Source organism: Acipenser ruthenus, chromosome 53, assembly GCF_902713425.1.
Source record: "Acipenser ruthenus chromosome 53, fAciRut3.2 maternal haplotype, whole genome shotgun sequence".
Classification (NCBI taxonomy): Eukaryota; Metazoa; Chordata; class Actinopteri; order Acipenseriformes; family Acipenseridae; genus Acipenser; species Acipenser ruthenus.
Window position 1 is genome coordinate 165,710 of NC_081241.1, and position 10,992 is coordinate 176,701.

At 41.6% G+C, this 10,992-nt stretch overlaps 1 protein-coding gene across 1 annotated transcript; it reads right to left on the reverse strand.

The window, feature by feature from the left end:
• Positions 1-2,943: 2,943 nt before the first annotated feature.
• On the reverse strand, positions 2,944-7,418 carry LOC131723113 (E3 ubiquitin-protein ligase TRIM47-like). Its single transcript, XM_059016536.1, has 4 exons — positions 6,724-7,418; positions 4,241-4,336; positions 3,824-4,057; positions 2,944-3,669 (listed from the first exon to the last, which is right to left on the reverse strand). The coding sequence occupies exons 1-4, from the start codon at positions 7,294-7,296 to the stop codon at positions 3,418-3,420; spliced, it is 1,155 nt and encodes a 384-aa protein (XP_058872519.1). The 5' UTR covers positions 7,297-7,418; the 3' UTR covers positions 2,944-3,417.
• Between the last annotated feature and the right edge of the window lie 3,574 nt (positions 7,419-10,992).

The window sequence follows — 10,992 nt, forward strand, 5'->3', positions numbered from 1 at the left end:
TCCTTCCTCCATCCTGCCTCCTCCCTCCTCCATCCTCCCTGCTCCCCCCTCCATTCTCCCTGCTCCCTCCTGCCTGCTCCCTCCTCCCTCCTCTATCCTCCCTGCTCCTTCCTCCCTGCTCCCTCCTTCATCCTCCCTGCTCCCTCCTCCATCCTGCCTGCTCCCTCCTCCGTCCTGCCTGCTCTCTCCTCCATCCTGCCTGCTCCCTCCTCCATTCTGCCTGCTCCCTCCTTCATCCTCCCTGCTCCCCCCTCCATTCTCCCTGCTCCCTCCTCCCTGTTCCCTCCTCCCTCCTCTGTCCTCCCTGCTCCTTCCTCCATCCTGCCTCCTCCCTCCTCCATCCTCCCTGCTCCCCCCTCCATTCTCCCTGCTCCCTCCTGCCTGCTCCCTCCTCCCTCCTCTATCCTCCCTGCTCCTTCCTCCCTGCTCCCTCCTCCATCCTGCCTGCTCCCTCCTCCGTCCTGCCTGCTCTCTCCTCCTTCCTCCCTGCTCCCTCCTCCATCCTCCCTGCTCCCCCCTCCATTCTCCACAAGTAATCAGACGTTTTTTTTGCTGTTTTGGGGCGATCAGCCAATAATACAACCGTTTCCACCCTTTCTGCATTTTCATTGGTCAGATTATATGTCAGTCACACAGCCTGACGAACCTACTGAATGTGAGCTGAAGCAATCATGAAACGTCATCACTGAGAGCCGCAGTGGAACATTATTATAGTTTAAAAAATAATGTTTACACACACACACACACACACACACACACACAATAGAAATAATAATATGTTTTTATATTGCTGATAAATAAAACTAAATAATAATAATAATAATAATAATAATAATAATAATAGGTGTTACACTTATGGAGCGCCGTTTCAAACCCAGAGATACCAAAGCGCTGGGATGTGAATCTGCCCTCACAGCAACGAACATATATAGACATGTTTTATTTTTAATATCTCTTTATACATTATTCAGCTTCGTGTGATTCTTATTCTTTAGCAGCGTACTGTAAGGTGTCTGTACGCGTATGTTATTAATGTAGTTATAACGTTATATTAAACAGCAACACATCCCACAATCCTCTCGGGAGCGCTTGATAAAGAAACCCGTCCAGCCCTCCCTGATCAATCCAAGAGAAACCCGCGTTTCCAACATCGGAACCACCTCGGCAACAGCCGCTCCGCATCCCATCTGAGGACAGAGCTGCATTTCCATGAGGGAGTCACCGTGAACATGGAGAAACCGGACACCCGAAAAATCACCCGGACCCACACCAACGGGCTTTGAAATACACTCTGATTCGGACTGAAGGGAATCCACTTCACACAAAAAGGGTTCACAGAAATGTGAGCAAACACAACCACCCTCAGAACAAACCCGTGAACACAGAAATGGAAAAATAGAAATGTGAAAGCGCGTCATTTTAACACGCTCCCTAACAATTGCCACGGAAACACTGACGACAAAAAAACAAAACAAACACAAAACAGGAATGTCACTCTGCAGAGAAGAAGAATTCAGCTCCACGACACCCGAAAAACTACAGGAAACGTTAGCTTATTATCAGAAGAGTTTCTTTTTTTATTTTTATTTTTTTAAAGCGGTGGATACCCATTTCGTGCTTAAAAGGGAACGGGCTGTTTTTAAGTTACAAGTTCAAAGTGTTCTCTTTGGTTGCAGTCTCGTATCACTCCTAGTACAGACCACAGCAATCGCGGTTTTCTCTGTACTGTCTCACACAATGCAAACCTTATTTTAAACTGTGTGCACGTTATCAAAGTTGTTGCTATTTTAAATACAATTCTTTATGGAGTTCACTCTCTGTTTAAAAACTCACTGACATAAACTAAGTAGAGTAAGGGAAAAAAATGGCTCACCAGAGATTATAAAAATACCGCATGGGGCAGCGTGTGTGTGTGAGTGTGTGTGATAGGCAGGGTGTGTGTGTGTGTGTGAGTGTGTGTGTGTGTGTGTGTGATAGGCAGGGTGTGTGTGTGTGTGTGTGTGTGTGTGATAGGCAGGGTGTGTGTGTGTGTGTGAGTGTGTGTGTGTGATAGGCAGGGTGTGTGTGTGTGAGTGTGGGTGTGTGTGTGTGATAGGCAGGGTGTGTGAGTGTGTGTGTGTGTGTGTGTGATAGGCAGGGTGTGTGTGTGTGTGTGATAGGCAGGGTGTGTGTGTGTGTGATAGGCAGGGTGTGTGTGTGTGTGATAGGCAGGGTGTGTGTGTGTGTGTGTGTGTGATAGGCAGGGTGTGTGTGTGTGTGTGTGTGATAGGCAGGGTGTGTGTGTGTGTGTGTGTGTGTGTGTGATAGGCAGGGTGTGTGTGTGTGTGTGATAGGCAGGGTGTGTGTGTGTGATAGGCAGGGTGTGTGTGTGTGTGATAGGCAGGGTGTGTGTGTGTGATAGGCAGTGTGTGTGTCCTTTGCTCCCCCCCTTCACAAATTCAATTGATGATTATTTAGTCATTAGTGTCTCAACGACAATGCAAAAATGTGTCATTTCTGTGATCTGTGTTGTTTCACATCGTGGTTTTTCTAAATATAACTTTGCTATATCTTACATGACACAGTTTTTCTTTTTATATCCCATGTATAAAAAGAAGCTTCTTCTGAATAGCAGAGTTATCTAGTTTACATTACATAAATATAAACGCTGATAAACTTTGATTAGCGTTCCTCCAGTTCACATCAGTCTAGAGACAAACGCACCTGAATCACGTTTAAAATGGAAAATGAAAGATCGCACCTAATTTAACTCCTGTCACAATTCACACAATTCACATGCTCCCTGATCTCTCCTGCATGCTCCCTGCTGCATCCTCCCTCCACCTTTTTCCCTGCTCTCTCCTCCCTGCTCCCTCCTCCCTGTGCCCTCCTCCCTCTATGCTCCCTCCTCCCTGCTTCCTCATCCATGCAGCCTTACTGCTCCCTCCTCCCTCCTCCCTCTATGCTCCCGCCTCAATCTTCTTTTCTCCCTCCTCCCTGCTCCCTCCACAGTGCTCCCTCCTCCTTCCTCCATTTTCCCTGCTCCCTGATATCTTCTCCATGCTCTCTCCTCCCTGCCCCCTCCTCCCTGCATGTATTCATCTGAACCAATACTTGTTGGAGAGGAGTGTAGATTAATGGCTTCAAAATTACTAATAAATAATAATAATTGCTACTCTCAAGCTCCACCCCTCCCTGTTCTGTAGTGTTGGCTCTTCTCACAATGGAGTGACACATCTTTCAATCAAATGTTTCAGTGAAAACAGACTTACATTTTAAAAACTCAGCTCTGTTCCTTGGCTCTGGAGCCTGCAGACTGTAAACTGCAACTTTATTCACTGGCCAGAAAAAAGAGAGAGAAATAGAATTGAAACATGTGGATTAATACACAACACACACAAGACTCCAAACAGCAATCTGAAAAGAAACAAGGCTTATTCACGGCATTTCAGGATGTAAAAATCCGTACTTCAAGATGTTCATGATTACAATGAATATGTATTTCTTCTGTATCAGTGCAGCAGCCAAAGTCAATGTGAACATGTCTGCCACTGCACTGGAGTCTTGTGTTCCTTCCTCTCCATCATATATCTTATAAGCTTTCCTCACAGCCCCAAAAGAGATGTCTGTATTGACAGTAACGCTGGGTAAGTCTCCAGCTTCAGGAGGGGCACAGAGAGACTGGAAATTCTACAACAGGAAAGTGGAGAAAATGAGTTTTCAGTGAAACAGAATGGGGTCCAAAACATTCCTGGGGAAAAGCAAGGATTCATTCAATTGGAGAGCTCTGTCTGAAACCGTCCCAGTTATGGACTTGAGATTTTCTAACAAGCAGTGATGTTACCTGTAGAAAATGGATGTGATCCTCTGTCTCTGAAAGCTGTTTCAGCTCAGCGTTTCTCCTCCTTAGCTCAGCAATCTCCTGCTCCAGTTTCTTCATGCGTCCTTCAGCCTGATTCACTGCAGCCTTCTCGTTAGCTCCAATCAGCTCAATAACCTCAGTGTGGATCTTCTCAATGGATCGGATCAGCTCAGTAAAGATCTTCTCACTTTCCTTTATTTCTATGCATGCAGATCTCTGAGTGAAAGAACACAGTAGAGGAGACATGGTTAGAATTGATATCAAAAACACATCAGGCATAGACAGTAAACTTCTGTAGATGTGTTCCAGTCCATCTCTTAATAATAATAATAATAATAATAATAATAATAATAATAATAATAATAATAATAATAATACCCCCCTCTTGTCAATACCCACTTTCAGTGTCTCCACAGCCTGTTTCAGTTCTTCAATTTCTTTGAGTCTCTCCTGGATTCTCTGTTGTATTTCTGTCTGTGTCTCTCCCAGCTGCTTCTGTGTAGAAACACAGTGACACAGTGACATTTCTGATGGGGCATTGAGTGATATCCTGTCACACCCAACACAGGATATTTAAGAGCAGGCTGTGTTTTCACACCTCTCCCCCCTTTATATGAAGTTAGATTAACATAAGAACATAAGAACATAAGAAAGTTTACAAACGAGAGGACGCCATTCGGCCCATCTTGCTCGTTTGGTTGTTAGTAGATCCCAGGGTGTCAGCTTCAACAACATTACTGGGGAGTTGGTTCCAGACCCTCACAATTCTCTGTGTAACGATACACACATTATGCACACAGATACCCTAAGGGTCGAATGCACCAGCGTGGATTAACCACTAACCCAGATTAAATCAAGGATTATATTTGAATCATGTTGCAGAAAACCTTAAACCAGGATTTATATGTAATCCTTGTTTAAAATTAATCCAATGTTAAACATTAAAAAGATTAAAATATAATGACATTGCACCACTCATTTTAATCCATGTTTACATGTGATAGCTGAATTAAATTGAAAACTTCCTTGGAGGTGGTTTAAACTTGGACAAAGGCAGCAGTTTCAGACAACATGTGTGTATAGTAGTAAGATACAGCACCATCTAGTCCACAGCTGCCAGCAATACAAAAGGACACTTGATCCACAGTAGCTGTCCACTAGATGGTACTGTTTCATACTAGTAACAGTGAATGATGGCTGATCTAGCATGTGTTACATGTTTGTTTTGTGAAGCACCTAGGAAACTGAAGCAGCTTTCTCTTTAATGGATATTTAGGGCTTCTGATTTCTGTTTTTAATCGATAAGCACAGATAAAACAGCACTGATACAAAACAATGAAATCAGTGTAAAAAATGCCTAAATACACAAAATCCCCAGAAGAATGAGCCCGTGAGCAGAAGGACTTCACTGTGGAAGAGAGCAAAGGAAAGAGGGGACTAGTAGGGTGAGCGAAAGAAATTGTAGATTTTAACAAACAAAATCCTAAATAGGTTATTAAATTTCGTTTTAAACTAACTTAAACATATCTGTTTTAATCATGTAAAAATGTGTTTTAACGCACCAAATTAAGCTATTTTTTCTGCCCGATTTATATTGTATATCATCTTAATCTTTTATATTATTAATATTATTAATTTATATCATAGGAGATGCCCTTATCCAGGGTGACATACAATTGTTACAAGATATCACTTTATTTTTTACATACAATTCTCCATTTATACAGTTGGGTTTTTACTGGAGCAATCTAGGTAAAGTAACTTGCTCAAGGGTACAACAGCAGTGTCCCCACCTGGGACTGAACCCACGACCCTCCAGTAAAGAGTCGAGAGCCTATCATATTAATCTTGTATATTGTATATCATATTAATCTTGGTCTTTTCTGCTTTTTTTAAATTAGGTGCTTGACTTTTCTGGGAATGTCATTTTTAAAAAGTTTAACTAATTAAACTATAATATCTTAAACAATGAAACTGATCTATGATTTTATTAAGTTGCAAGACATATATAAAAAAAACATTAGGAATATAAATCATGCTAATTTTACACTACACATTCCAATGCACCACAAAACATCTGAACAAATCCTTCTTACCCTGTGAGGCAGGGCTGAGGTCCTGCACGTGTAAATAGTGTATATTTATTTAATTGTAAATAATGTTTTTGATAATCAAGTGTGTGCTAGATATGGCAGGGCATATTCAAATCCAGGTGTGGAATGTGTCCAGGTGTTAATTGATTAATTGATTATCTCTCAGCCCCGGCCACATGCCTTTAAAAAGGGTCTGAAAAGCCAGTTTCTTGGTTCTACAAGCAGGGATACAGACTGTCTGGGAAGGAGAGTGTTGCTGTAGGATCCTCACAACTGCGTGTGTTAACCAGGGTGAGAAAAACACAAGAGGAAAAATGTATCTCGGATCACTGTGTGAGTTAACCAGGATCGTTTGCACTGGAAGGAATAGGGAACAAGTTTAGGGGATTTTAATCCCACCCATGTCTAGAGAGGAGGTGTCAGGGAGACTGTTCCTGGAGCGGGACCTCCTTTCTTGTTTGGTCATCTTTTATTTTCTAGTTGTTTTCGAGCAGTGTTTTGTTTTGAATGTTTTGTGTTTTTTGTATCAAAGAAAACCTCTTGTGTCTCTCCTGTCAATCAGCGATAGCCACACCCATAACAACACCCCTGTTACACCCTGAAATACATGTTAGTACATCATAGTTTAGATAGAACAATTAAAAAACTAGGGCTCTTTAAATAGCTCTTAATATACAATTAAAATCTGATCTCATGTGAAACTGTATAACCTAGTAAACAGACATGTTAAATATCCCTGGGAATTCTTATCTTCTAGGATAGCTACAAGGAAATGGTTCAAACCCTTACCTGTTTCCCAGTCCCAGCTGAGACTATATCATGACCCTTGTGTTCCTCCTCTGCACACAGCCAACAAATACACGTCTGATCTGTTCTGCAGAACCCCTCCAAAACCTTCTGGTGTTCAGCACAAAGCTTCTGCTCCAGATTTCCAATTGCATTGATCAGCTTGTGCCTCTTGAAAGCAGCCCCCTCATAGTGTGGCTTGACGTGTGTTTCACAGTAAGAGGCCAGGCACGTCAAACAGGATTTCACAGCTTTGAACTTTCTCCCAGTGCAGAAATCACACGGCACATCTCCAGGTCCAGCATAACTTTGAGCAGGAGGAGGATTGAGTCCTGTCTTCTTTAATTCCTCCAGAAGTTCGGCCAGCATGGTGTTTCTGCACAGATCAGGCCTTGGGGTAAAGGTCTTTCTGCACTGGGGGCAGCTGTAGACACCTGTATGATCAGTCTGATCCCAGTAGTTCTTAATACACCCCATACAGTAACTGTGTCCACATGGAATAGCGACTGGGTCCTTCAATAGCTCCAGACATACTGAACAGCTAAACCGATCCTCTGACCATACTTTTGAAGCCATTCTTGCTGCAGAGAGACAGAGAGACTGACGATTTCACAAGAAACGAAACTTCACTGCGCTGATTTCCTGGAGTTGTGTAAAGCTCTGAGAGGCGGGGTTTGGGACTGAGGCCAGGTTTAGACAAGCAGGGGGAGCAGAAACTGCAGAATCAGATATTCTATGAAACTGTTTCTAAATCCCCCAACAAATATTACAATGTTAAGATTAGGAATGAAGCAACTGATATTAACAACTGTTTAATATCAGGGCTGAAGAGTCTGACTTTGTGTTTTAGCCCCAGATCTATAACATGTAAAATTAAGGAATGTTCTGTTACACGTGTTTGTGATGACGGTTTGAACGGCATCTCGTTACTTTAGTAGCGCCTTACTGTAATAATATTACTTTAGTCAATAACGAGGTAATATAACGCGTTTAGCTTTTAATGGCAGTAATAACATTACAGTTACTTTCCAAACAATAAACGCGCTTGCCTCGTTCTCTTGTCTCTGCTGCGCAGCTGCATCGGTTGTCTTTTCTTGTTTTAAAGCCAGTATATTTCAGTGCGGTTATAACCGGAAACGTGACGCGCTCTTTATTATTTATTTATTTGATTTTTAATTCCTTATTTAGGAAGGCCATGTGAGCTACAAGTAGCTCGTTTACAAAGGCGTGCTAGAAATAACAGCAGCAGGTTACAGGTTTCAAAAATAAAAATAATATAAACGCATAATGACAAGACAATACACAAAGTACACCTCAGATTTACACAGCACACACACAAGCCTGTTTAAGCACTAGAACAACAGGATTTGTTTTTTTAATTCCCACAGGAGATGTCAGGTCTCAGTCCTGCGGGTAACAGCTTCCAGTCTGTAGCAGCAGAACAAAACGAAAGACTTTCTTCCCGCAGCACTTTTCCCAGACGGTATATTAAAGTATTGTGTGTCTCAGACATTACGATAGGCTGTATTTACAGGTAAACTCAGAAACAAGCTGTTTAAATAAACTGGTAATGTGTTGTGTGCCCCTTTAAAGAGAATCCGATTCCAGTGATAATTCCTTCTGTTAGCAGCGATCGCAAGTTTAATGTAGAATACGCGCTGCAGTGATGCGCTAGCGGAGTACACGGGAGCACACAGATACACATCCTGTTACACATTGTATCGATCTTCTTCAGCGATTCCTCACTAGCAGACCCGCACATCACATCATTATAGTCTAGAATAGGGAACACAAGTAACTCATTTAAACCTTGCTGTAAAGCTTACACAGTGGCGCTGACCACACAATCCTCCAAGCTTCCTTCCAATTTTACTACATACATCTTTAATGGGTTTATCAAATTGAAGAGTTGTGTCAATATAAACCCCTAGATATTTAAAAGTGTCGGCTCTCTCCAATGCTGTGGTGTTACGAGTAACAATAGAGAAATTTGAACTAGTATTTTGTATCATTTTCTCCGAACCAAATAGCATGATATTTGTCTTTCTTTTCATTTAAGATCAGATCATTTTTTTATATATTTTCAGTCACCACCACACGTCACGGATATACGGTAGACTGGCTGAGATATACACCCCTTCCCTTTATACCTCTCTCCCTCTCTCTTTCTCAACCACTTAGCCTGGGTAGACTGGCTGCACGGGGCTTTCATGTGTTTTAAATGGGATGTTTTAGTCTTTTAGGGGCTGTCAGCTTGACTAACCATCTGGAAGTGTCTGATAGCTTGATCCCAGAGTCGAGAAGCGATTGAAATCATTTGAACCCGAGCTTGAGCTCTGAAGACAACAGAGCCTCACAGGCTCGTGCCAGCTGGGCACGCTGAAGATGTGAAAAACCTGCTTTTATTTGATCCCACAATATTGTACTGCCTCCTTTCATTCAGTTTGTAACTTTGTTATCTTTTTGGTGTTTGTCTATCCAGAGCAGACTTTTCAGTTCTTCTATACTTCACACCCTCAGCTTCTGGGAGGATTCAGGACTGTACCTGTAGTGTTCTTTGAGCAGCTTCACAATAGTATTACCCTGCTATCATTGGCTCCTTCAACTGGCAGGCAAACCTTTGAAAGATACAATAGGCTGAATCGCTCTGTTTTTTTCTTCTTACATCAGACCCAGCAGTCACTGGACAAAGACCTGTATGAAATAGGCTGGTCTGCTGGTATAGTTTAGTTACAAAGACCTGTATGAAATAGGCTGGTCTGCTGGTATTGTTTAGTTACAAAGACCTGTATGAAATAGGCTGGTCTGCTGGTATTGTTTAGTTCCAAAGACCTGTATGAAATAGGCTGGTCTGCTGGTATTGTTTAGTTACAAAGACCTGTATGAAATAGGCTGGTCTGCTGGTATTGTTTAGTTACAAAGACCTGTATGAAATAGACTAGTCTGCTGGTATAGTTTAGTTACAAAGACCTGTATGAAATAGGGTGGTCTGCTGGTATAGTTTAGTTACAAAGACCTGTATGAAATAGGCTGATCTGCTGGTATTGTTTAGTTACAAAGACCTGTATGAAATAGGCTGGTCTGCTGGTATTGTTTAGTTACAAAGACCTGTATGAAATAGGCTGGTCTGCTGGTATTGTTTAGTTACAAAGACCTGTATGAAATAGGCTGGTCTGCTGGTATTGTTTAGTTAAAGCAACACTGTGTGGTCATTGTTATATATGTTATATATATATATATATATATATATATATATATATATATATATATATATATATATATATATAAACAGTCTTTAAAACAGCGCTTAGAACAGTCCTCAATGTTGTGTGAATAGCTCTACATTTCCCAAGTGAAAAGAATAAATTTCAATCAGCTCTGCGCAGCTGCAGAGTTTGTCCTGAAGAGGGCGACAAAGGCCAGGCTTAAAACACGTTTCTGCTTTTCCACTGTGGGCAGATTGCACATGTAATGCAATTTGATTGTGATTTACGATATCCATGGAAATGTCTTCTTTATTGTGATGATATTTCTCTCACATTATTGTTCAAGTAAGCAATAAATAAATAAATATTGAAACTTTGAACTGCCTAATGAGTAGACGAAATGCATCCGATGAGATAATTTATAAACAATTAAAACACAATAATAATAATAATAATAATAATAATAATAATAATAATAATAACAACAACACCACAAGGAAAAAACATTATCAAACCATTTCAAAAATCCAAAGAGATAATTTATAAACAATTAGGGCAGCAGTGTGGAGTAGTGGAGAGGGCTCTGGACTCCTGACCGGAGGGTCGTGGGTTCAATCCCAGGTGGGGGGGACACTGCTGCTGTACCCTTGAGCAAGGTACTTTACCTAGATTGCTCCAGTAAAAACCCAACTGTACATACAATTACCCATTTATACAGTTGGGTTTTTACTGGAGCAATCTAGGTAAAGTACCTTGCTCGAGGGCACAGCAGCAGTGTCCCCCACGTGGGATTGAACCCACGACCCTCCGGTCAAGAGTCCAGTGCCCTAAACACTACTCCACACTGCTACACTACAATAACACAGGCGTGATTCGTTTTACACAATATATTATATATTCACTGTGTTTGAATTTGCAAACAAACAAATAGCAGACTCATCCAAAAAAATAATTCAACCCAGTATTGGAGTAACAGCAATAATAAGAAGGGCTTGGGATGATGAAACCTCATGAAATGATAAGGGGGCGGTCTAAAGAAAGGATCTTTTGAGGCTCTGTACTCATT